The 26,607-nt window shown below is 39.7% G+C and overlaps 4 protein-coding genes and 1 long non-coding RNA gene across 13 annotated transcripts; 2 read left to right on the forward strand and 3 right to left on the reverse strand.

Moving 5' to 3' along the window:
• The first annotated feature begins 1,479 nt into the window (after positions 1–1,479).
• LOC148863003 (uncharacterized) lies at positions 1,480–8,719 on the forward strand. Of its 3 annotated transcripts, none has more exons than XM_088980109.1 (9): positions 1,480–2,201; positions 3,060–3,143; positions 3,236–3,685; positions 5,730–5,865; positions 5,984–6,146; positions 6,565–6,693; positions 6,815–7,009; positions 7,761–7,883; positions 7,959–8,719. In XM_088980109.1, the coding sequence occupies exons 1-9, from the start codon at positions 2,021–2,023 to the stop codon at positions 8,010–8,012; spliced, it is 1,515 nt and encodes a 504-aa protein (XP_088836235.1). In that variant the 5' UTR covers positions 1,480–2,020; the 3' UTR covers positions 8,013–8,719. The 3 variants fall into 3 exon arrangements, with proteins under 3 accessions (XP_088836235.1, XP_088836236.1, XP_088836234.1); XM_088980110.1 differs by having other exon boundaries at positions 7,980–8,719; XM_088980108.1 differs by having other exon boundaries at positions 7,987–8,719.
• Positions 8,720–8,825: 106 nt separating this feature from the next.
• TDF1 (Duplicated homeodomain-like superfamily protein) lies at positions 8,826–11,224 on the reverse strand. The gene is made up of 3 exons (XM_088980111.1): positions 10,968–11,224; positions 10,737–10,866; positions 8,826–10,021 (listed from the first exon to the last, which is right to left on the reverse strand). The coding sequence occupies exons 1-3, from the start codon at positions 11,098–11,100 to the stop codon at positions 9,100–9,102; spliced, it is 1,185 nt and encodes a 394-aa protein (XP_088836237.1). The 5' UTR covers positions 11,101–11,224; the 3' UTR covers positions 8,826–9,099.
• Positions 11,225–12,248: 1,024 nt separating this feature from the next.
• LOC148863005 (uncharacterized) lies at positions 12,249–14,637 on the reverse strand. The gene has a single exon (XM_088975857.1). The coding sequence runs from the start codon at positions 14,323–14,325 to the stop codon at positions 12,364–12,366; it is 1,962 nt and encodes a 653-aa protein (XP_088831983.1). The 5' UTR covers positions 14,326–14,637; the 3' UTR covers positions 12,249–12,363.
• A 2,710-nt stretch (positions 14,638–17,347) lies between these two features.
• LOC148863006 (exocyst complex component EXO84B-like) lies at positions 17,348–22,313 on the reverse strand. Of its 6 annotated transcripts, none has more exons than XM_088981736.1 (8): positions 22,199–22,313; positions 21,721–21,937; positions 20,635–20,732; positions 19,040–20,057; positions 18,347–18,862; positions 18,027–18,215; positions 17,791–17,927; positions 17,348–17,666 (listed from the first exon to the last, which is right to left on the reverse strand). In XM_088981736.1, exons 1-8 carry the CDS (start codon positions 22,276–22,278, stop codon positions 17,519–17,521), a joined length of 2,403 nt encoding a protein of 800 aa, XP_088837862.1. In that variant the 5' UTR covers positions 22,279–22,313; the 3' UTR covers positions 17,348–17,518. The 6 variants fall into 6 exon arrangements, with proteins under 6 accessions (XP_088837862.1, XP_088837863.1, XP_088837864.1 ...); XM_088981737.1 differs by having other exon boundaries at positions 22,206–22,286; XM_088981738.1 differs by lacking the exons at positions 21,721–21,937; positions 22,199–22,313 and adding an exon at positions 21,088–21,210.
• Positions 22,314–22,623: 310 nt separating this feature from the next.
• Positions 22,624–25,995, forward strand: LOC148863007 (uncharacterized). 2 transcript variants are annotated; one of them, XR_016110817.1, is made up of 5 exons: positions 22,624–22,825; positions 23,634–24,633; positions 24,768–24,867; positions 25,002–25,101; positions 25,185–25,995. It is a non-coding gene; the product is annotated as an uncharacterized LOC148863007 (long non-coding RNA). The 2 variants fall into 2 exon arrangements; XR_016110816.1 differs by having other exon boundaries at positions 23,634–24,867.
• The last annotated feature ends 612 nt before the right edge of the window (positions 25,996–26,607 follow it).

A 26,607-nucleotide genomic window follows, 5' to 3' on the forward strand; every position in this document is an offset into this window, starting at 1 on the left:
ACTTCCTTAGATCAACTAGTTGCTCGGCCACCGCCATGGCTGTTGCTAAGTCCTTCATCCCATGCCGTTGTAGTTTGAGTTTCGCCCATGGTTTGAGATCATCCATGAAGTTGAATAAAAGGTCTTTGTTAGACATGTCGAAGATCTCAAGGGTCAAGGTCGAGAACTCTTGGACATAGTCATGCAATGAGTCTTGGTGCTTCAAATTCTTCAATTTTTTTTGTACCAAGTACTCAACATTTTCGGGGAAGAACTGTTACTTGATCTCTCTCTTGAAATCGGCCTACGTGTTGATGGTCTAAGTGCCACATTCAATGTCCTTGCAACATCTACGCCACCATAACATTGCAATATCATTTAAATAAATGGCAACTGTACGTACCTGAGTCTGATCATTATGGATGCCATTCGCAAAGAAGTATTGATCAAGTTGCCACAAGAAGTTTTCAAGCTCCCGAGCATCACGAGCATCGGAGTATGGAGTTGGTTGGCACACCTTGATGTGGGTGGATGGAGCATATGAGGGGATGGTGGAATTGACCATAGCTCTTTTCATGATTGTCAGCTCGACCCTCATCTCATCCAACTACACTTGGAAGTTGTCCATTAAGCCTTGAAGGTTGCTTTGGGAAGAGCTGGCTTGTGACTACTGCATAGTGTTCTGGACGTTTCGGTGGGCTCCGTTAAAGTGACTCTCCAGCTCCACCATAGCATTCTCTACCGTCTCCATGTTGAGATGGAGTTCGTCGACCCGGTCTCGGGTCTCACCTACTGTTGCCTCGCAACGTAGGATGCACATGTCCATGCTAGCTAGTTGGTTTACAGATTTAACACGCTTGCTAGCTTTAGTTGTGTGGCCCTTTGGGGCTTGCGTCTTGGCAGGATCGTCGAGTGGAGCCTCATTGGTGTTGTAGGCTTGATGCAGCCCGTGTAATATGTCATCGGCAATGTCAGGGTTGCTCTTCATTGTGCTGAAGCAGGGGCAAAGACAGGGTCCAATGTGTGTGTAGGAGCTCTCGCTCTGAAACCAACTATCACGGGACTAGTCGTTAGAGCCCGTGTGGCACTTGAATGCTACGAGTAAGCCTAAATAACAAGCAACAATACAAGAAAAGGCAAAAAGATCGACACACAAATTAGACAAAAAGGCAACTTGTATTGCATTAATGGATGACAAACATAAACACAGTTCAGTGTCAAGGGAATCTCATGCTTAACCTTTACATGCTCTTGATTTACTGGACTACCTACCTCCCTTCAAAAGTACGTTAAGCTTTTAGGGGAGTGATATAAAAATATATAAAAAAGATAAAAAATTATACTAAATAATTACAAAAATACCATTAACAATCCCTTATACAAAAATACATGCATAATCAAGTATAGCACTTCGTGGCGCGACAAAGATAATAATTATGACAACCCAGCGGAGCTGTGGAGGGAGGGATATGGGGACGCGCGTACAGCATACTTGTGGTCGTGGAGTAAGAGGTAAGGCCTACTAGGCTACTACAACACCTACTACACCTACACGCCGGCTGAAATGTGAAATCAACATCGTGGTCGACACATGACAGCTCTGCATCTACGACACGATATGAGCACACGTGTGAGTATATACGATCGTGGTACATTAACGAGTGAGCGTGGACCGTGATTATGGGGTCCCACGCTCCCAGGGAAGGTGTCGTACGCGGGCAACCGCCGATAGTCATGGTGTGAGATTTTATTGACTTCGCTGAGGAGCAGAGCGTAAGCCAACAATACATACAAGGGTATTGGAAAATGATGATTTTGAATTGAGAGTGAAAGGAAAATAACAGAAGAGGAACTGTAGGCTCTTTTTCTCTCACCTCTTCTCATAATTTCTCCTTTTACAATCCCACCTTTGCTTTTTCAATATTTGTTTTTCATATCTGTGGTTAGCGGAGGGCAAAGCTGCAGAGGAATAATTAATAATTTGTATGATTGATTGATTTGCTTCTGTGTGTGTGTGTGAGAGAGAGAGAGAGAGAGAGGTATGGGGAGTTGTGTGTCGCACCCGGAAGGGTGTGTCGGCAAGCGATCAAGTTCTTCAAAGAAGTCTGCTCGCAAGCGAAGAAGAATAATCAAGAGGCGAATTTCATCGCGAAAGTCAATCGATTCAGTCAACACGGTGATCGGCCAGCCCGATCTATGTTACAACAATCCGTCTTTCCAAGGTTCTAATTTCTCTTCCCTCTTTCCGTTTGAGAAATTATTGATTCTGTCTTCTGTTTATTGCACTTTATTCCGGGAATTCTGTGTTTTATGTCGGTTTTCACGATTTTTATGCTGGATGTTTGTGTTTGAGAGGTTGTTGCATGTGTTTTAGGTTTTAGCTACCGGAAAAAAGAAAACTCATTTTAAGTATTTTTTATTGCTTAAGGCCCTCTGCATTGCTCTTTGCATAAGTTTTTTCTTCATATTGGGAGAGGTTTTATAGTATATATCTGGAAACTAAACTCTGGAATTGAACTTCTGAGTGATTTTATCTGATTCAAATGCGGATCATTCAGAATCTTTTCAGTTTTACCAAATTCAATTTTAGTATAGAAGGGAGCATTTTTTTTTGTCAAGGTATCAGGATATTTGCCTATGCGTTTGAAACACAGTATCTCCTTGTAGATGGACTTTTTAGTTTGAGATGAGAAAGAGAAAACTGTTTGAAATACAATATTTTTCACTCTACACCCCAAACAGAAGACTAGCTATTTTTTCCTGTTCCTTGTGTCTACAAATAGTTTGCAACTGGGGAAAGCTGATGATATATGTTGAAGTACTCTTTTTGATCATTTATCTAATATATATTTTTTGAATTCATGTTTCCATGCATCTTGTATCGGCACTTTTAGACATTCTGAAATCATGCCTATCCCCTGCAAAGTGGTTAATTGGTAATTTTTAGCTGTCGTGAAATTTTGCATGAGGTTTATTTATCATGGAACATATATTTCTGGGAACATCTGTTTAATATCCAAGGAACATACAAGTTTATTTATACCATTGACATGGTTTTTGTTGTGATCTCATGGTATCAGCTGGCAGTACTGAGGAGGCATGGTTTGATTCTTTCACACTACTTGAATCAGACTGTGAAGATGATTTCCACAGTGTTCAGGATGGTATGGATGTGAAGCTCATTAAGCATCCATTTGACTTTGTGCCCTATCTCAGTTCTGCTTTATTGATTTGCGTATATTTTCTAATTCTGCAGATACCTTGTCTCTGAATGGCCTCGAAGTTGCATCTGCATCTAGTATTACATCAGTAAAAGATGCTAATCACGAACATTTTAATGGAAATATTTCTTGCATCCCTTCACAAACTGGCAGTGAGGTGGCTAAAAAGGAAAACTCCCGAATCGTACATTCAAACAATGCTGATTCTCAATTGAAATCTGATGGTCTTCTAAATGAAGGAAAGCATCCTGCATCCGGTGATGGAATTTCTAGCATCTCTGTTGATGAGATCACTGCTAGAGGGGAAGGAGGAATGCTTGACCATTGCGGAATTCTACCAAATACATGCTTGCCTTGTCTTGCTTCTACTGTCTCTTCAGTTGAAAAGAGAAAATCTCTAAGTCCTGGTCCACCAAGTACGAGGAGAAAGGCTTCGTTGAAACTTTCCTTCAAATGGAGGGAAGGACATGGCAATCCCACATTATGTAAGTGTCATTAGACTTGGAACTCTTTTATTTCAAAACTTGGTTACTGGTCAAATGTCTTCGTTACTGTATTCAAATTATTTGGTGTGACTGTTGTGATCAGATGGAAATGTTGCATATTAGTAAATGACCCATTCTCCTTTTGCTATGACAATATTTATTCCATACCATAGTCTGTGAAATCTTTTTAATAACAGATGGAGGCAATTTCTGATCATGTTTTGAAACATTTTGTTCATATTCAAGAGTTAAGATTTCAAGCTATAATCAGCTGCTATGACCTGGTAACTTTCCAGCCACCTTTCTTCATTTTGTGTATGAGGCTATGATATCCTGATACCTGTACAGGGGTGTTGTATCATGTTGGATATTTCAACTTTTAATGTAAGTTTCACATCCGATACCATATCCATCCGTTTCCTTGCCATGCTTGCATAACATAGGTCTGAGGATAACTAATTTCCACACGGCTCAGATTAATATCTGTTACATGTAATGTACTAATGTTTGAAGCACATAATTTTGATTTCACAGTTCCCAGTTCACAATTTAAGGTACTCTGTTGACTCTGTGCTAGATTATTATTATTTTTTTATGGATTTCTCCCTTTAGATTATTAAAGTGGACAAAAAAAAAACCCTAATACCTTTGAATTGTTAAACTGCTACATGTGGATATATTACTCATTTCAAGCATTCGGTTTACAATTTTACGTGTGAAAACATAAATTTTCTATTGGAATCTGGACCTTGTATTCATCTGAAAGATTGTGTTCTATGCAGAGACTTAGTTGAGCTATTTCTCAGCATGCATTTTATTTGTAATAATTCTCATTCTGCCGCATCATAAATTAGCTTTATCTATCTCATTTGTTTGTGTGTATTTTCTTCTGATGATTTGTGGTATATTAACTTTCCAGCAATGTTATTTGTTGGTATCTTTGTCTATACAATCATCTGTTACTTTAAACAGATCCTAAATTTTTATTAATTGAAGAGAGTACATGTCTCTAAACCCTTCTGCCCCAATAAAAGCTTCTGTTCAGTTAAGTTCAGAATAAGTTGGAAGAGAAGAACATTTGATTTATTTAAGGAACAAACTTGTCTCTAGATCAATGGGAAATGGTTTGCTAGTAGATATATTAATTTAAATTATTTAGATAGTGTAATATTGTTCCACGTTCTCATGTTTATCAATTACACCTGCTTATAAATCATCTGAACCTTGAGCCATTGGAATAGTTTCCTTTGACACATGCAAAACCACCAAGTGCTACAGTAACTTTATTTGAATCTGCTTTGTGCTTGTCGTTCTTTTATCAGTGTAGCTTTATGGATAATCTAATCTCTCAATACCATGAATCCATGCCATTGGGATGGTTTGAATTTTCTTTACTCTTAAACCTTGGGATATGGAGTCATTAACTGTATAATGACATATCATGTTCAGATCACTCAATACAAGCTAGATTGACTTTGAAAAGTATAAATGTGTGCAAGCAATGCCAAAGGTGCAAAAATAACTTCAGGGCTTGGTCCACTGATTAGAACCAGGTTGACCTACTTTTTCATGAGTCGTACCTTGTCTGTAGTGAATGGTGAAAGTACTTTGCACCTTTGGTATTGCTTTCTAGCATTCCTCTTACTGAAGTGCTTGTGTTTCTGAAATGAAATTATTATTATTCTTTTTCTAGAGAGATTTTCTAGATAAAAGGAATTTCTTTCAGGAAAGGATTTAACTTGTTAGGTTGCCATTACATAGGCATAGTACAACTTAACTCCTTGGATAGTATCACTGTTGGGGAGTTCATTCAACCCTGCTAACAAATTTGTGGGGCAGCATGATTTTTCTTCAAGAAATTTTGGTATATTAGTTATTTTCTATGCTTTTTAAAGTTTCTGCATGCACTATTTTTTGTCTTTTCTTTATTTTTTTGGGGATCCTAATATCCGTAAATTATTGATTATTGGATTCACATGCATTGTGTTGGCTTAACATGAAATATTTTTTGACAGTAACATACTCTATTGTCTTTCTGCCTCAGTATCTTCAAAGGTGCTTCTGCAAAGACCAATAGCAGGTTCCCAAGTTCCATTTTGCCCAATAGATAAGAAAATGTCTGATTGTTGGTCTAACCTTGAACCTTGTACATTCAAAGTTCGGGGAGAGAATTATTTTAGGTGAGTATCCTTTAATTTATATTTTGTTGAATGTTATTAATTTTTATTTGAACTAATCATCTGTAGTTTTTTTTCTCACTGTAAACACTCCACAAATTTTGTTTAATTTTTGCGGCAGGGATAAGAAGAAAGAATTTGCTCCAAATCATGCTGCATATTGCCCATTTGGCGTTGATGTCTTCTTATCTCCAAGGAAAATTGATCACATTGCTCGGTTTGTGGACCTACCTTCTATAACTTCATCTGGCAAATTGCCTCCTGTCCTCGTTGTAAATGTTCAGGTATTCTTGTATATTACTCCTGATGATCTCTACTCAGTATCAATATCTAATTTTGGTCTTTTTAAATTCATTCTAGACATGTGATGAAAGGGTATAAGTATTAATGCTTCCATACCCTATGGCATATGACTTCCATTTTTTGCCTTAAATTTCTCTTCCTATGAAATTTATGTCCAAGTTTAATTTGAGGAAATGAGGGTGGGCCTTGGCACAATGGCTGGATTACTCCATTGCACCTGGGTGACCAGGTTTCAAATCTTGGAAACAGCCTCTCTGTATGTACAAATGAAAAAAAAAATATCCTAAGATGGAAAAGTTCATGACCATGACATCTTTAAACAAATAGTAGGATGCCTAGATGGTGTACAAAGAAAAATTCTTTAATATTTTTTATAACTTGCTTTTATGGTTTCTGCAGGTTCCATTGTATCCTGCCACACTCTTTCAAAGTGAAACGGATGGAAAAGGGATGAGCTTTGTTTTATACTTCAAGCTTTTGGAGAATTACTTGAAAGAACTTCCACTCCATTTTCAAGAAAATATCAGAGTATGATGGACTGATTGTCATTTTCTGTTTCCAGTTTTAATTTGCTAGTTGTTGAACTGAGCTGATTCATTTATTTCAATTTGCAACACAAGTTTATTAAAGCACATTTCTCTGGGAACAGAGGCTAATTGATGATGAAATAGAAAAGGTAAAAGGTTTCCCAGTGGATACAATTGTACCTTTCCGGGAAAGGCTAAAGATCTTGGGGCGTGTGGTAAATGTAGAGGATCTTCATCTAGGTGCAACTGAGAAAAAACTCATGCAGGCTTACAATGAAAAACCTGTTCTTTCTCGCCCTCAACATGAATTTTACCTGGTATGGCTATCTCCAACTTATCATGCTGGATTGCTGTAGTTCACATTTTTTTTTTCCTCTTCGTGTTCAGTTTGGATTCTCCACTCAATTTTTTTCCATTCTTAGTTTTTGATTACTGGAAATATTTTATCATTAAGCTTGGAGCTTGCTAATTTTAAGCACAAGAAAGGAAGAGAAAGATGTCCATAAATGACTTAGAATCGTTAAATACAATTGATTTAAAATATTCATACCCATAATTTAGTTCTTATTATCATCAATATTTTATTAATATCCTGTTCATTTCTTTGGGTTTTTAACTGCACATTTTAATTATCTGCACGTGTTTGCCACATCTAGGATCAGTTATTGTTAGAGATTTTATTTAATCATCACGAGAGTGTATTCAGAGTATTATAGTTTGCTTATGGAGACCACTAGAGTTACTCAAATTGTTGATAGTTTCTGGATTTATAAAAATTCATCACTTAAACCGTATTCTGTATTCTAACTGAACCATCAATACAGATTTTCCCCTTTTCCTTTCTTTTTTGGGTATTTTTATTTGATTGGTTACCGTTCTTTTGCAAAGTGCAAACAACAATATATTATTCCGCTAATGGGAATATGGGATACACTGCAACTCATATTGGATTTACTTCCTCTGTCTCAAGAAATTGCAACTTATTTATACTAGCATAGTAGAAAAATACCAGCTGCTGTTATCATCATGCATTCCTTCTTAGAGATCGGCTTTCTGAAATTTTTACAGGGAGAAAATTATTTCGAGATTGATTTGGATATGCATAGATTCAGTTATATATCCAGGAAAGGTTTTGAACAATTCCAAGACAGATTGAAGCTCTGCACCTTGGATTTTGGCCTAACAATTCAAGTAAGTTTCTCTCAATCCAGCACAATAACGTATATGTATTTTTTTTCTTCATTTAGATCCATTAAATAAATCTAGATTTTGTTGCAAAATTGTGAGGGAACAGGCAAACAAGGCGGAAGAGTTGCCTGAGCAGATCCTATGTTGTATACGGTTGAACGAGATTGACTACACAAATTACCACCAACTAACGTTCAACCTAGAACCCCTTTGATCTCAAAAATTACTTAAATGCTGTAATGTTTCAAGAGTAAATAAAGATCCGGGGAAGCTGGTTTTTACAGAAGCCTCTGAAGTATAGCATTTGCAGTTCTTCCGTTTCAGTTTACATTGGAAAGATAGCTGTCACAATACTGGTGGTTCAACCAACTTCAATTTGATTACTGTCCGAGAATTTCGGGACAATAATTGTTTTATGGTAACTACTACAAGGGTCCCCTGAATTTGCGGCTTCTGTATTCATAAGGAGGTTGAAAATGCACAGATGATGTACAGGTCTCAAAAAATGGGACAGAGATAGAGGTTTGGGGGATTATGTTTCCATGTCCAATGCCCAGTTTGACATGCCGTGAATCCGTGATTACTGATGACGGATGCGTTACTTAGCCATTAGTAGGTGAGCACTACTATCATTTGATTTTTCTACTTTCAGAAATGAAGAAAAAACCATTACAAGACATGGACCCAAGCCAACTGAAGCTAGGCCCTAACACAACTTGTAAAACGTAGATTTGAATTTGATTTGTTTATATTTTTTTAGTATCAGTAAATCTAAGTAAGTTCGGGACAAATTTATCAAGTTAAATATAATTGGTGCTTTGTCTGTGTTCCGAAGACCAGTTTAGATTTTTTTTCTTTCTTTTAGATAAATATGGAGCTCATATTTACTACAAGAAAGTAAAATAACAAACCATGATCAAGTAAACAATGAAAAACTAGTAAAATCAGTACAGAATCTATTCACTAAATAATTACTAATTAGAAAATGGAAAACATATCAGAGTTCAGAGTTTAGACAGCGTCCGTTTCCTCGATCGATAGTCCATTTTAGGCCTAGAAAACACCAATTTATAAAACCTCCCTTCTATTCATTTCCCTCACTATATATATTCTCTATTATTAATTAATTTAAAACCACTCAGTACTTCAACTGCCAGCTCCAACTGGTACCTTGTACCACCAACACATACGCTACGTAACATGTTCATTTACAGAATACTCAGTAGAATGGTTCACTCAAAATGTCAACAAATTCCCATGACATCTTACCGTCTTGATCCAAGATCGCATCAATAAAAGAATTATCAGAAGATGAAGATGCTCCAAATGCATTGTTTGCTCCTCCCTTGTCTATTCCTGCAAAACCTTGGCCCCCGCCATGGTCAGTCTCCCCGACATCATAGAAAGTTTTGTTAGCTTCACTGTTGAGTCCATTTTGTGTTATGTCGTCGTGCATTTCTATTTGGCTTGAAGAGCCGGTTGATGATGACAGTCCTTGGAAGTCTAGGTAGCATCTTGTTTGTTGTTCAGAAGGAAGAACTGCATCTTCAACAAGGAACTCACTCCAACTGAATGGAGAGGAAGGCATAGTCTGCATGGGAGATGGCTGACAAGGCATGGATGGTGCAGAGTTTACTGGTAGGATGGATACAGAAGAAGAGGACATAGAAGAGCCTTCACTGAAGAAGAGAGGTGGGATGGTTTCTTGGTTAGTGCTGTTTGAGGCTTCTGTGACTAGTTTAATGGCCTGAAGCTCAGCCAGAAGGTCCCAGCAGTGGTTGTTATTGTTACTGCTGCTGCTGTTATTGTTGGTTTGACAGTCTTGGATTGGCTCCATTTTGGGAGTCCTGATGGTCATTATGGAATGGCTGTATGCATTCAGAATGGCTTCTTGTGGGAGCGGAGCAGATTCTGATTTCGACATGAATGCATTCCTTAAGTCCCTGTTGAGGGACCCAATCCGGTTTCCGGCTCTGGGGAGACCGCCAATGTTGCCGTAATCGGCAAGAATCTGGGAGAAAGGCTTGTGTGTCACGGGGTCGATACCCATCTCGTACAGCTTCTTCCTTAGTTTAGTGTTCCAGTAGTTCTTTACATCGTTGTCTGTTCTTCCTGGCAGTTGGGCTGCTATTAGGGACCACCTGCAACGGCCAACCGCCAACCCATTGTGTTAGAGAGGGGGAGAGAGAAGTCATCATCCTTGCACAGGTTGTTGATTGTTATAACGGTTACTGCTGTATTGCTGTATGCGTCATTGGTAGTTAAGTTTGTTAGGATACGCTCGCAGCCTCGCACAACGGTGACACAATATTGATATTCCGTTGCTCTGGCATGCGCGCGCTTAGGAAGGATAATATATGCCGGTACTTCTGTCTATAACACCACAAGTATTTCTGATGCAATGTATCAGGACCATACACTTGGCCTTCTATTGTTCTAGGGCAGATCAGGATCGAAATAAAACCAAAACTGTAGAATTTAGATCGTTCGATTTAGATTTTTATTGGGTAGCCAGCGAACCTTCCAACTTGATGAATAGTTGTTGCACATCACTATATTTATCTATGGTGTAGGAACTAGGAACTGCGCCTCAACATACAGCTTCAGAGAAGTCATAAACTGTTATTGGCCATAATTCTAATATGTGAAACAAACCAAGAAGGTTTTTTCTTTTATGCCCTATTTTACGTGCATACATATAAATGAGATCTCAAATGGTGAAACTGAATAAAACAAAATTAGGAAGATCTACCGAATAATTCTATTAAAATTGAAAAGAGATGGCAAAAACAACAGAAATGAGAGATGTAAGAAGAAATGGACATGTGATTGAAATTGGAGAGGTTAGCAGCTCACCTGCTACCTATAGCCTGATGAAGGTTAATAATCAACTCCTCTTCTTGGGGAGTGAAGCTTTCATGCTTCAGATCTGGTCTCAGGTAATTAGTCCACCTGAGCCTACAACTCTTTCCACACCTTTTGAGTCCTGTGTAACTCAATATACCACACGTTCAAAAATTGGATCAGCTCAGTAATTAATGAACAAATTAAGTCTAATCAAATCCGCCATTTCAAGAGCCAACTTGCCTGCTTTCTTGGGAACCGAAGTCCAGTTACCAGTTCCATGTTTTGACACATAAGCAAGTATCTTGGCATCCTCCTCTTCAGTCCAAAGACCCCTCTTCACATTGGATTTATCACAACAAGGAGGCCTTCCCATCTTGGCTTGTGATGACAGATTGCTTCAACTAATCAACAAGAAAAGAAGGATACACAGAAAGAGCAGAGAAGAGATTATGTGATGGTGATGCAACTTACATACCTCTTCAGAATCAGAAAGTACTCACTGCTGCTCTGGAGGGGAAGGACCGGAGGAGGGAGATGGGGTGGTGGGTTTAAACGTTAATTTACAAGTGGATGCAAGCATGAAAAGCATGGGACTTCACTCCCAATTAACTATAATTGCATGATTAATGTCATCTTCTCTGAAACCGTTTGAGATGAAATTATCAAATATTAATGCTTCTCTCTCCAACTCCCCCCCACACCTCATATGCTTGGTTCCAAGAGCATTGAGTCAGGTTCGAGTCGGGTGAGTTATTTGGTTAAGCATAAATTTAACCATGCAATATTACTTAAATTTTATTGTTTAGATTAATTGGTGTCTGGTGTGAATGGTGGGAGCTCTTAATTAACTAGCTAGACTTGGAATAATCACAACCATGAGAAGATTAATTAACTAGCTAATAATAAGTAGATAAACAAATAATGTGGCGGATTCAGTTACAGATAATCACACCCAGTTCGCATGAAGAGTAACAGAGAGGGTGGATCTGTTGTGACTTGGCCACCACTAAGGCTCCAGCCTTCCCCGAAGACATCTTGAAATGGTATCATTTATATGAGTTGGTCGGAGAGCCCGTGGATATCACTAGGGATCATTGTCAATTGATCATTATCCATCTCTGTTTTATAAAGGAAAAAAAGGAGCGGAGGAGAAACTGTTATAGTGGGGTTTTTTTATAATGAAAATCTGGGCCATTGGGCCACGTAATTCATGAATCATGGGACCAAACCAACTGCTTTGCATTAGGGCATAGAACAATAATGGGAGCGAGACTACGGGCTCTGATTTGATTTTTGAAATGGGCAAGCCCAAAATGGAGAATGGCGTGACCTTAGTGGGCCATAGCATGTCGGTGTCGGATCATAAAACTGTCGGGCCCATTGTTTTGATATCATCAGGGAAGCGGGAACCAACAGAGATTGATGATGAAGCTAGTATTGTTTGCAATGAATTGAGTTGAAAGTGGAAAGACAAAGAAACGAAGTCTTCCCTCCAAACAATCCAGAGAATTCATCTTCATGTTTCTGAACTGAAAATGTCAGATTTCCATTAACAAAAGAAGAAACATTCTACAAAGTTTAACGTAAATTTGCTTGTAAATTTAACGCTGAGAACATAAAGAAAAATATCCAGACTTCAAGATTTACATGGAGAAAGAGGCTTCCCACACAGACCTCTGTTTCCAGAGTAACAGCTTATAGGAAAATCGCTTAAAGGTTTGCCAATTGGTATTTTTCCCACCAGAAGGTTATCTGACAAATCCAACTCTTTCAGCTCTTTCAGCTTCACTAACCCGTTTGGTATCTCACCTGTAAACCTGTTTCTCTGAAGCTTCAACTTTTCTAGGAGGCTTACATTGGCCAGAGACTCTGGCAACGTGAAACCCAACTTATTATAGCTTAAATCCAATGTGTTCATCGAGCTCAATCTTCCTATGGACACTGGAAGCCTGCCCGTCAAATAGTTGTGCGACAAGTTGAGGTGTTGTATTCTACATTGAAGCCCAACTCCAATTTGCTCAATTGCTCCAGAGAAATTGTTGTCAGAAAGATCGACGTACGTCAGTGATCCTTGGGGGAACCCGCTTCCGATCTTGAAAACCCCATTAACAGGCCCCGTGAGCTTATTTGAGTGGAGATCAAGAACACCCAAATTCTGCAAGTTTGTGATTGTGTCGGGGATCGTTGAAATCAATGAGTTCCTCGAGAGGTTCAGAGAGTAGAGCCTAGTCAGGTCTCCAAGCCACTCCGGAATACTTCCTGTCAGATGGTTGACTGACAAGTCTATCTCAAGTATCTGACCGGGAGTTGTTCGGAAGAATTCTGGAAATTCACCTCGGATTCCTAGTCCTGCTAATGAAATCCGGCAAAGGGAGGGCATTTGCCCCAGCCATGGAGGAACCGATAAGAGATTTAAACGGTTGAAGGAAAGATCAAGCGCCTGTAGGTTTTGGAGGGAAGACAACTCATGGGGTAGTAGCCCTTCAATCAAATTGTTGGACAGACTCAAGAACATCAACCGAGAGAGTCGACCAATCGACCTTGGTATCTGTCCTGATAACCTGTTGCCACTAAGATAGAGCTCTGTCAAATCCAACAGATTCCCCAAGGTGGAAGGAATAGATCCCTCAAGCCTGTTATTCGCTAGTGAGATTCTTTGGAGCGAAACCAGATTCCCTATGGTGGACTCTATTCTACCACTTAGACGGTTATCATGGAGTCTGAGAAAGCCTAGTGATGGCATTTGAGAAGAGCTTGAAGGGAACGGAATCTCCCCCTCGAGCAAGTTCGTATCCAAGTACATAACTGAAATGGAGGTTAAGTTTGTTAAAGAAAAAGGTAGTTTCCCACTTAATCTGTTGTCTGAAAGATCAAGTTCTTGCAAAAGTTGCAGTGCCCCTATCTTCTCAGGTATCATCCTTGATAGAGTATTGCCATGGAGATCCAAGGTCAACAAGTTCTTTAGGTTTGCAAAAGACCCGGGAATGGGACCTGAAATCCTGTTGGAATACAGAAGCAGCCTGTTGAGATTCTGGAGCCTCCCAATGCTTGCAGGGATAGACCCAGATAATTGATTTTCATGCAGGTGAAGTTCTTCAAGTCTGGAGAGCTTACCGATGCTTTCTGGGACAGGGCCGCTGAGATTGTTGCCGTAGAGATAGAGTTTCCGGAGACTGGTGAGGTGGTAACCGATCAATGGCGGGATGGTTCCAGCAAGACCAATGAGGCCACCAAGGTCGATGACTTGAAGAGAAGTGAGAAGAGTTATGGAAGGAGATAGTCGCCCTACCATCTTGGTCTGGACAATGAAATCATTTGTGGAGATGAAACCTGGGAGTCGGATCTCTGTCACCTTCCCAGTCTTGTTATCGCAAGACACCCCTTCCCACTGGCAACAATTGTGGCCGATCCACTTTACCAGTCGACCGGAGGTGTCTACATGGATTCCAGCCTTGAATCTGGTTAGACCCATCAAATCTTGTGCGTTACACCCTTCATGTACTCTCTGCTTGCATTCTCCTGCAATAAGGACAAGGGAGATAACAAGAACCCATGACAGCTTACTAGCCATCTTTGTCTGCAAATTGGAACAAGGCATACCTCTCTGCTAACCAGTGTTGTGAATTTAAACCAGCAATGTCTGTTGGTGAAAATGGTGCAAAGGTGATTATTAAATGAGGAGAGAGAGAGAGAGAGATAGAGAGAGAGAGTGTGATATGGTCAAAGATAATGGTTTTGCTTTCTCTTTTTCTTTATTCTTTTCCTTTCGCAGTTTCATATGCTAAAAGCGAAAAACTGTCTAGTAATGTTCTTCTTGCCTGCTAGTACCGTGGGTGGGATTATGAGTTTATGGGTAAGGAGGGAGGAGTGGAGGAGTAAGCTAACAAAGCCTAACATCCCTGCGAGTATTATTTTTTCTGAGAAATTAATATCCAATAACTCGACCTTATGTGCCACTGCCTGTGTGGTATCCAGTTCCAGTCTCCAACGAGGCATCAAAAAGCTAACCAACTCAGAAGCTTCTGCAGTCTCCAACGAATGAGTCTGGCTCTGGCATGCCAGAAATATTGCATCAGCCTATCAGTTTGCTCGATCGAATGGTGATAACCACCTTTGGCTTCTATAACCCTGTAGGTGTAGAGTGGTCCAAGGATGTTCGTTCGTTTTGTTTCTTTTTTTCTTTAATGCCCCATTTTCAAGAACCATTAGAAGATTCGTTGAAGGTAGAAGAAAACTGGAAAGCTGAAGCTTCCATGTTCCATAGGTTCAGGTGCTCTTCTTCTGTACTTTAAAAAACTTGCAAAGTTCTCTAGAACTTTTAGATTATTGGTTGGTTGGGCACTTCGAGGACTGTCATCTGTTTAAATATTTTCTTAATTTAAATAACAACTTTTGGGATTTCAAGAGTAAGGAATCTCTTGATCTTCAGAATTGTTTTAAAAAACCACTTATTTTCATTACCTCTATTGTCTAATGGCTATTATTCAAACATTTGCATGGCACAAATACATCAAATCCAACATTAATTAAGGCCACATTTGACTGCAAATTTTAACTTGCCCACATAAAAAGCATAACCCAGTATAACCGGCCGGAAGTTAGCTCTGAGTTTTGTCTGAAAGCTAGTGTTTGATTACGCAGCCATGACCTTCTCGAAAGAAGTAGGGCACTGGGACAAGTAAACCACTTTACGTCTCATCTGAGTTCACATCTGCGTCCCATAAGGGAGAGCCTCACAACGTCCTATAGCACATCCTCACCTTGCATCGGGAAAATCTTTCGATAATAGTACTTAACCCGATGATATAGATATTTCCAATACACGGTAGGGATGTGGTGTGGGACATTGCGGACGCCGCTTGTGTGGCGCAGACTTGAACTGGTCTATCGCATCAGACCATAATAAAGTAAAGCGACCACAAATCCTTGCACTTGGACCCAAGTGCCGGGTTTTGGATGTGTTTGGGTTGACCGTGATTAATAAATTGGGCTAGGTTCGGACGGACTCGTAGACATCAGAAGCATCCATCAGATCTTGTGTTTGAAGTTATGGAACCGGGGGTCTTAGTCAACCAAAAAGGGGTCAATTTTGTGGTGTTCCTACGTCTATAACCTTAATTTGATCCATTGGGAATGGAAATGGAATTAGATTCTACCTGGCAACATCAAAATCTTAAAACAAAAAACACAATGAACAAACATTAAAATTTTTCATTATTTAATTAAAATACAAAAACTGTCAATTACCCTTCATATAAAACCCAATATATTATTAAATTCAACACATATATAAATATATAAACAGCGAGCAAAAGAAGTAGGGTTTCAAGAGAAATTGGAAGAGATGATTTGAGTCTATTACAGATTTTTTAAAGAATATATATATTATTTTGGGAGTTGGAAGAAAGAATGATCAATGACAACTAAATCCAAATTGTCTGTGTGGGGGGTTGTATTCATATGGGTTGTAAAATCCCAAAACTTATCCTTGCCCCAAAATTTGTTTTCCAAACAAAAAAAAATCACCCCACTAGGTTGTGGAATGAAAAGCATTGATTGGGTTTGGTGGAAATTGCTATCTTTAATTATATTCAAAGTATTAACTCACATGCTTTCTCATAAAATCTTATATTTAAGGTATTTTGTTCTCACTACTATTAAAAGTATGAATGAACTTCTCCTTTTTGACTCTAAAGCTGCTCTACTTGAATTTGATCTCTCTCTAATTGTGAAGGTAAAAAATAAAGATTGTACTTTTCACTTCATTCAATTTCTTCTCATTAAAATTTATTCTCACTAATTTGGTCAAAGCCTGATATCTTTTCAGCATCATAGATTTTCCTATAGAAGGTAGAGAAAGACAGTTCATATTTTCCTGATTTTATAAACTGATTTTGAAATTTCACTGGAATTTTGAGGAAAAAAAGATGTGTATATATAATGAACGGGCTACAAAACCCAATCAGAAATAAATATGTCAAACTGGATTATCAGAAACCGACGTGTTTACTACCAATTAGGTTTCGTAGCCCGTTATACACGTCTTGTTTCGTAGCAACCATGAAACCCAAAATTTATGAGGCCCACATGATTTCATGAGATACAACCATCTGGTTGGAATTAGGATATTAATAAACCGGTTTTGGGTTGAATCCTGTCCAAATCAAAATCAAAATGGACGGATTGGATGGATCAATAAGAAGAATTGGATCAGTCTAAGCTTAATGGTCTAAAGTATATATTGGATTGTCCATCCATACTAGATTTATATTGGATTATCTAGTCCATTGATAGAAGATAAAAATACATCTGTCAATGGACCAGGTTCGGATCGGAACCAATCTAAATTAAAATCAATTTGAACATATTGGACAGTCCATACATTAAATTGAACTTGTCCAAAATGGTCCATGCCTCCAGAATATTCGTCGAATTGGATCAGACCTGGTTCATCTACAATGGATTCATATTGGACCGGTTCGGATTGGACCTAATCCAATACAATTGACACCCCTAGTTGGAACTTGATCCAGCTGCTTGGGAGAAGCCTGAACTTTGTCACAGCATGACTTAAGTTCAGAACTGCTTTTCCATATTGAAAGTAGAGGAAGCGTTCAGAGTTGGCAAGGTGTTTATTTTCAGCAAGGAAAAGAACCTGAGCTACAAAAAAATAATCAATCCCATCAACGAACAGTACTCAATGAATGATATACAACATAGGGATGATCAGAATATAAAATATACAACTTGGATATCGGACCACAGAATTAATTTTCCTAAGCTCCTGAGATTCATTCTGTGTAGCCGTTGGATTGTGCCGATATGGAAGCCGTTGGGCTTTCAACATCCCGATCCCCAGTGCCAAACGTAGCTTTTCCGGACAACATCTTCAGAGCTATTTGAGCAACATCAGCAAACCACTCGTCCTCAGGCAATACACTGCCACCACAAAGTCAAGGTTTTCAGGTTTGAGATGGTTAAAGAATTCAGGACTCAGAGACTGTTCAATTAGCTCTAGCTCAGCCATGAAAGAGGAAAAAAGAGAGAAAGAGAGGAAAACCACCTGTATGGATCCATTCCTGTGGCAGCAAATGCATCCATAGCTCTTGCAGTGATGTCTTTGATTACTTGGTGCAGATTACGAGATAAGCAGCGGCCTTGGGATGAAAAAAGTGTCACAAACTCCATGTCCAAATAAAACTGGAGAAGAACCGTATGAGTGATCAACGATTAAACTTCAACTCGATCGGACTAAGTACCATTACAGAAATTATGACTAGTTGAAATCAAATTTATTACCTGTTGAAGCCCACGGGCGCCCAAAGGTTTTGGACCTGCCTCAATCTCTTCCCAAAAGGCTTGGTCATCTGAAAGCCAGAGAATGACAGTCTCTGTGAGTCTCATCAGTAGAAGAGTTGCAAACCTTTCCCTGCCAGCAAACATTTCCGCAGCAGCACTTGCCATCCTACTGACTTTTAAGAGAAGTTCCTGGTCAAGAGCAATGGCATTCACATTAAGCTATTCTGTTCAGGTTTAAGCATGTGATTTAGTACCGAAATATGAAAAACTGAAACACAGCCTATTACACATAATTCATGCTTAGATCATACTAGAAGTACCTGAAATATTGGAGAGGGAAACCATTCTGGTTCTTCACCTTTTCCATCCATGTTTATGTACATTTGAGCACTCAGATAGGTACCACCATCGTCTGTGAAGATGAGATCAAGGGCATGCTGTCGACAGAAAATATCTCGCAACCTGTCAACAGATCGTTGAAGCCGCCTCTTCCATTCCCTTTGCTCTGGAAGACGGTTTTGTCTTTCTGAATTTCTTTTGGAAGGATCGTCATTCCCACCAGATTGGTTCACTGGGGAAAGCTTCATTGCAGCACGCGGGAGGAGCTCTTCTGCTAATAAAGATGCATTTGCTAACAAAGCAATCTGCTGATCTTCAGTCTCAGCAGTCCTAACAATTTTATTGCCAGAACCCTCCATGTTCTCTTCCTCCTCCATTGAACTGGGTAATGCACTTATCAGTAAGTCGACATAGGAGTTGAATACTCTCAGCAAGCCTTCCAATGTGGGACCAGCCAACTGCATGCTCAGGAGTGGTCCAACATCTTCAAAGAATTCCTGCAAAACCATTACAGATTTAAAGGAATAATGAGAAACTTGGTGCATTTGATAGAAGGGAAGCACTGAGACTAAGTTGCAATTCAATCTCAGTCATAGTTATAATTATGTGAAAGAAGCACAATGCCCTCCCATGTCTCAATGGATTGCATTTCAATAGAAAAATAAATTGAACACCTGAACCATTGAATTGAAGCGGTGGGCACTGCTTGAAAGCTTAGGCTGGGAACCAGAGGAACGCGTACCAACTGGAGGATATGTGAGTACCCAATCATCTGCAACAGCTAGTGCAGCACTGCTTTCTTCGATTCTTTTCAGATTGGCATGTAGAGCCTGCTCAATACTAGGCCTGAAGAGCTTCAAGAGTACAGGGCAAAGGGCCAGACCCCGGGCTTCCAACAGAGAACAATGACCCAATGCTATTTGAACGCACTCAGCAGCAACTCTTAGGCCTCCAGCAGCTGCGGATGCAGATAATGCATGTCTCTTCACAAGAAATGCAAACACCTCTGTTTGCTTTATTGACCAAGTCACAAGTTGAGAATTATAGGCTGGTTCATCACCAAATACGGCCGAGGAATCACTTGCTGCTTGGGCAATGGCAGAAAAAACTATTTGTGATAGTGCAGCAGTAAAGGCTCCTCCATATGAGGTGCTTGATGGACGAAGGCTTTGCAGATTATACTGAAGCCTCTGGTTGTGAGAATTAAGTAGCAAAGTGTGTGCACGGGGACCATCCCCAAGCTTTTTCAGAGATAAAACAGCTGACCGGAGTTCACTACCACGAGTAGAAGGTTGGGAAGCAGCTTCAGCTAGTTGATCAGCCAGCTTTTGCCTTTGTTCTGTGATGGCATTATGTAATGATAAAAGTGCGGCAGGTGTCAATGTTTTCCTCTCCTCTGCATCTTCAGCTCTGCATTCTCCTTCATCAAGAATGGTCAAAGCTTCATCTACCCTCATCTCAGCTAACAAAACTTCAAGTGTATCACGAAATTCTGCTGCCCATTTCTCTACCTTGGAAGGTTCTTTATGCTCAAAACTAGATAACTCTTCTGGTCTTAAATCTTCAGAATCAGTAGACAAGGAGTTAATGTGAACTCCTTCAGCTAAGCCATGAATTAGTGCTGCCTGAGTAGACATCAGATTCCTTATGGAAAGAAGCTCTCCTTCAAGATCTGAAATCTCCTTGGAGGTGCTGCAAATGCAAGATACTAGTTTCATTTGTCCAGTGCCATGAGTTGGGGGGGGGGGTTGAACTAAGCTAGTAGTCTTGGTATAATGACAGAAATGGAAAGCAATTTAAGAGAAATAAAAATATAACCACATGGTGGACAAACAAAGTATGCAGATAAAATTGAAACTTACTTAGAGGTGATAAGAAAGATTGAGGAGCTTGAAGGTAGAATATATACATTGCAATTGTTATTGCAAAGTAGATGTTTAAGAGTTAACAGAAGGAAAATTTACAGAAGAAGCATTTGAGCATGTGGTCATTATTAAAGACAAATTAAGCTTTACTAAATTTACATTTTTTTTCCAACACTAAGTTTGTATGGCCTAAACCAAATCCTTCTAAATGAAAAGGATAGCTCCTAGAGGTGAATGAAATAAACATAGTGTCTTCATAAGGGGCTGAAAGGACAGAGGAAAGTGTAAACTCTGGAAATCTTCACTCCCTATATGATGAATCATAACTAGTGAAAGCATAAAAACTAAATATCCACTCTGACAATGGTTTTAACATTCCACGTATTTCGATCTAGGGCATTTACCGTATGAAGGCTGAATAATTAGCATAAACACTTTTACGCAATTCCTCTGCAGAAGCCTTCTTTAGATCTAAAAGGTGAGAGCACAAATGCCTAATTTCCTGTCAATCAACCCACAAACTATCAACTTTGCGTTTTATGAATTATAAATACGGAAAGGATTAGTCCCACTAATCACCAAAAAAGCTGATTAATGGAAAGCAAAGAAGTAGACAAGAATAAAAAATGGAGCAATTAATTGAATAAAAGAAATGCCTTCCTCCTACAACTATGGTAACTGCCTTGTGGTCTGTTCTGTGAAACTTCAGTTTTGCCCATATGCCTGTATGAGTCTTTCCTCATACCTATCAATGAGATGGTCTTACATCAAAGGGCGGTCTGTGCCAGCTTAAGAAAGAACCCCGTGAACAAGAAATAAAATCCCCATCAGAAGTTATTGGTTTCTTCACTACTCACACAAACAAACAGAATCATATTGCATTAAACAAATCATTCAGAATCTTCAGCATGATGAACAAAACGATAACTGCTTCATATGATGCCAAAAGCCCATAACAAAGTAGACTCAACAACAATATAGCAATTGCAGAAAACAATGGATCATTTAATAATTCAGAACCCAACTCAAATGATTCTGCTATTAGATGTGAACTAGAAGATCAACAAAAGTTAAATGGGGGGCCACTGAAGTTGGATTTTTCTTTAAATGTTAATTTCCTTATCTACCATCCAATCCAATACTCTTGCTTTTAATTATTACGACGGGTGGAAGAGTTGGTGAAACGCAACTTTAGAAGTACGAAACCATTTCTAGATCGGGTCAGGAATTTATAATACGATGGTTAGCAAAGCTTAGATTATTACGGCAAAACTGAGCTCTGATTTTATTTTTTTATATATATATATTTTTACTTCACAACCACGATATTGTTTGAACAAAAAATGTTGAATTGAACTTTGATTGATTTCTCTACGAGATAAAGTTATACAAATAATTTACGTACATCAAAACAATATAATAATAATCAAGATGCGGAGCTGAGAAGAAGGGTTAAGCAAATTGTTGAATTGAAAAGAATAAAAAGGAACCTTCTCGCTCATGGTCTGGCATTTGGAAGTGAGGTAGGAATCTGGGTCGAAGTTAGTGCCCTTGAAGATCTTGAGCTTGTCGCTGAGCGCTTGCTGCATTGCAGCATCACCGGTACTGATATCCAGAGTATCCCCATCATCATCAGTTGGGATGACTCCGCTAGATGGGAGTGGTGCTCTCGATCGAGATGACTTCACCGGTGATGCCATTTTTTTACTGTTGATGTTACCATTAAACCATTACGTATCCAAAATGCAAATTTATTTTTGTTTGATACGAAATGAATTGAAATATAGTCAAATTATCTAATACATCACGAGACAAACAAATTCTTCGCTCCTTTAGTTCTACGTTACGTCTGGTTAAAAAACAGGAGATCGATAATTTCAGTGATATGTGTCTCATGGGCAAAAACAAAAAAAAAGAAGAAAGAAGATGAATCACGATCACGAGAAAGGAGGAAAGAGATGGAGAAACCTGCAACCTGCAACCACAGCACCCCGCACCCATTTACAACTGCATCTTCTTTCTTTCTTTCTTTCTGTTTTCTCAGTCATGAAAAATAAGAATTAACAAGTCAGCTCGAATTGGTCAAATATTATTCTGTCTATTAAAAGAAAATCACCGAGTGTACGCTTATTATTTCATAGGGTAAATTATAAATACCCCCTGTACTATGGGGTCTGTGACAAAGACCCTTTTATTTTTTTTTGCGACAAAACCCCTGTACTATGACCACGAGACAAAGACCCCCCTTGACCGTTAAGTAGGATAACGGAATGCGTTAAAATACTAAAATACCCTATTAAGCTTTTTCTATTTTATTTTTTGCCCTTTTCTCTAAACCTATTTAACCTATTGTTTTCCCTTTCTTCTCTATTTTTCCCCTCCCTCACTGTCCTCTCTCATTCTTTCTCGGAGGAAATCCATTTCTCATCTTCCCTTTCTTCTCTTCTCCATCTTCAATCTCATCCTGAACTTTGACCCTCCAAAATCCTCCTTCCACATTACAGATAAATTATTGAGATTTAACCCTTTTTTTTGTAAGTTTGAATAGGTAAGGCAGCCCAATGCACGAGGCTTGTTCAGTGAGAAGGGATAAATGTATGTAGCCTTACCCATAATGCAAATGCATACAGATTTTCTTTCTCTTTTGTTCGTCCACGTTTCGCGGGAATTTTTTTTTTCTCTCCAAGCAATGGTTCCATTACCTTTCTCGATTTTCTTTCTCATTAGCTTATCTATCCTTCCTTTTGATTTCTTTTTTAATTTTCTTTTGATAACCCCGTTTGTTTAATGGATCTCAGTCGTCGTTAAAACTCTTACCTCTTTGTCTTTTAATCCTTTTCGATGTGTTGATATTAGTCGCAGTAGATAGGCTGATAATTTTTGGTGGCAATTTCTTTTAAAAGGATGTGGGGCTTAAAGGAAAAAAGCATACACTCTTTAGGTAGATTTCTGTTGTTAGGCATTGTTTATCATTTTCAACTTTTCCTTACTCTTTTCAATATACCAGTTTTGTGTTTCATCGTTGAGATGATATGTGGAGTTCTTTAGGTGGTAGATTTTTGTTGTTAAGCATTGTTTGTTATCTTCAACTTTTCCTTACTTGGTACTCTTTTCAATATATGGGTTTTTTGTTTTGTCCTTGAAATGATATGTGGAGTTCTGTTTTCTTTTTATTCACGGAGAGAATGAGATGCTTTTCTTAGGATAAATTTGCATAGATAATGAGCCCCTTCTTCTGTTAATTGTATATTTTGTTAATAAGTGTTATTTAAATCAACAAAGAGTGAAAGGAGAGCGTTCAGTGTCTTGCATTGTGGAGTCATAGATTTAATTTCTTCTATTTTTCTAATTTGATGCTTATAAATATATAGAGGGATATGATCGTGATCATCTTTTGTTGCAGATATTGGAAAAATCCTCTCAAGGAGCAAGCCTGGTATTAACCCGGACAAACTTGTAGAAACTCTACAATTTCAAGGAGCAAAAAAATCCAAAGACATTTTGAAATCATAAGTTTGACAAGGGAAGAAATAATGACGGCCACCGTGGAGGTTGCAACAGAGAACAAGGGTGAAGACAACAAGAAAAACGTTTTGGTAGGCATTCGAATGGATAGATATGGTCGAGACTTGATCAATTGGGCCCTTATAAAAGTTTATGAACCAGGGGGATCGCGTAGTTGTAGTCAATATTTGTCGAGAATTCAGTAATGGTACTTGTCTTTTTTGTTTTAATGAAGAAAGCAGTAATGGGGAGAGACATTGGGGTTGAATTAAATGGGTTTAATTCCAACGTGTTAAGGGGAAGGGCAAGAAGAGAGATCGGGGGTGATGATGGCAGATTTGGCCCTCCAGTGGAATTGTGACACATGGCATCTCGTGCCAATTAAATATGGCTTCCAGGCAGCTTGCCACAGGTAGCCTGCTATAGGCAGTTCGCAATAGGCAGCTTGCCACAGGGAGCTCGCCATAGGCAACTCGCCACAGGCAGTTCGCAATAGGCAACAGCTTGCCACAAGCAGCAGCTCGCCATAGGCAACTCGTCACTTGTAAAGAATCTCAGTACAGGAGTAGTTTGACATATCGCAGTAAGATCTCCTGCCTGACGACCTGGCCTAGACACTGACCCGCCGATTGACACGGGTGCCGACCTGACAACCTGGCCTAGACACCGACCCGCCGACTGACGCAGGCGCCGCCCTGACAACCTGGCCCAGGCGCTGACCTGGCCACCTGACACAAGCGCCAGCCTGACGACCTTGAGGAGTTCATCGCCGTACCCCAGTTCTGACGGGATGTGACGAGTTTTACCGTTTGGAGGTTTTTCACCCACCTAATCCACGAGGACTCCGGTATATAAAGACCTCACCCCCCAAAGGGAAGGAGGAAGGAAAAAATGGGGAGGTAATCCCTGCTCTCTAATTCTCTCGTTTCTCCAATATTATCTTCAAAGCTCTCTACAATCAGAGTGCTAACTTAAGCGTCGGAGAGCCCCCATCGGGAAAATGCCCCCGGGTCTTCTGATTCAGTTTTCGCAGTTTCCTCAGCTTCTGCTGCATACAAAGAAGAGGAAAAGATGGAGTTCTCGCAGGTTTCTCAACTCCCGCCGCCTACAAAGAGGGGGGGAAAAATGTGGAGGTAATTCTTGTTCTCTAGCTCTCTCGTTTCTCCAATATTATTTTCAAAGCTCTTTACAATCAGAGTGCTAACTTAAGCGTTGGAGAGCCCATGCCGGGAAAATACCCTCAGGTCCCTTGATTCAATTCTCGCAGGTCCCTCAGCTCCCGCCGCATACAAAGAGGAGGAAAAGATGGAGTTCTCGCAGGTCCCTTAGCTCCCACCGCCTACATAGAGGAGGGAAAAAATGTGGAGGTAATCCCTGCTCTCTAGCTCTCTCGTTTCTCTAATATCATCTTCAAAGCTCTCTACAATCAAAGTGCTAACTTAAGCGTCAGAGAGCCCCCACCGGGAAAATATCCCCGGGTCCTCTGATTCAGTTCTTGTAGGTCCCTCAGCTCCTGCCGCCTACAAAGAGGAGGAAAAGATGGAGTTCTCGCAGGTCCCTCAGCTCCCGCCACCTACAAAAGGAGAAAAAGATGGAGTTCTTGCAGGTCCCTCAGCTCCCACTGCCTACAAAGGAAAGAAGACCACCTCATGCTGAGGGCAATTGGGTTGCGCTACATCAGGGAGTTCCACCATTCTCTAAGTCACAGGTTGCCTAGTAGGGAGTTCACCACCAAGTAGCTCTCCACCAGGCAGTTTGCCACTAGGGAACTCGCCACCAGGCAGTTCGCCACCAGGGAGCTCGCCACCAAGGAGCTCACCACTAGGCAGTTCGTCACCAGGCAGTTCGCCACCAGGGAGCTTGCCACTAGGGAGCTCGCCACCAGGCAGTTCGCCACCAGGGAGCTCGCCACCAGGCAGTTCACCACCAGGTAGTTCGCCACCAGGGAGCTCGCCACCAAGGAGCTCTCCACCAGGCAGTTCGCCACTAGGCAGTTCGCTACCAAGTAGCTCATCACTAAGGTACGTCACCATCGGGTCAAATAATGAGGTACTTAGCCAAAAAAATTTTACATCACAAAACATTGGTACGTGGCTAGAAACGGTTACATCAGGGGGAGAGAGAGAGGAGAGAGAGGGAGAGAGAGAGAGAGATGTGAAGGAACAGAAGGTCGGCGAAGATGAACAGTGTTTTTTTCATCTAGTTATTATAAGGGTAAGGGTAATGTGGGGATTAAAAAATATTGTAACGGCCTTATTGAACAGAAGACTAACAAAAGGGGGTCTTTGTCTCACTATCATAGTATAAGGGGGTATTTGTCACAGACCCCATAGTATGGGGGGGTCTTTGTAATTTACCCTATTTCATATTCCATTCAATCGCTTGATTGATTTGAATTTTAAAAAATTCGAAACTCAGTACAGGTCTCCTACACTTATGCCTTACAAAACGTGTACAAGGGAAATTATGTAAAACCTCCCTTCTTCATTGGTATTATCTGAAACCTCCTCTCATTTTTAGATACCTCCAAAGAAATCCCTACTAGACAAATACCTCGCAACTTTGTTTGGCTTAGCCCAAACCTGGCCTGAAAAAATAGGGTTGAATTGTAGTTCAAGTTTGGGTTGAAAAGTAAGAACCTGATTTAACTTTGGATTGGATTAGGATTGAGGCCTTGACCAATCAAGGCCACTCCAAACCCAACTTAACCTCCTCTTTGCATTTGTAAATATGTATTTACACATGTACGTGTGTATTAACTATTTATACGTGTATATATCGTTATGCCAGTATGTATTTATAAATGTATATATCTATGCATTTATGTAATTCTGCACTGCAGGTTTATATGTACTTAAAGGCAATTTTTTTTT

This window comes from Nelumbo lutea, chromosome 3 (genome assembly GCF_056320005.1).
Source record: "Nelumbo lutea isolate HS-2025 chromosome 3, American lotus-T2T, whole genome shotgun sequence".
NCBI lineage: Eukaryota > Viridiplantae > Streptophyta > Magnoliopsida > Proteales > Nelumbonaceae > Nelumbo > Nelumbo lutea.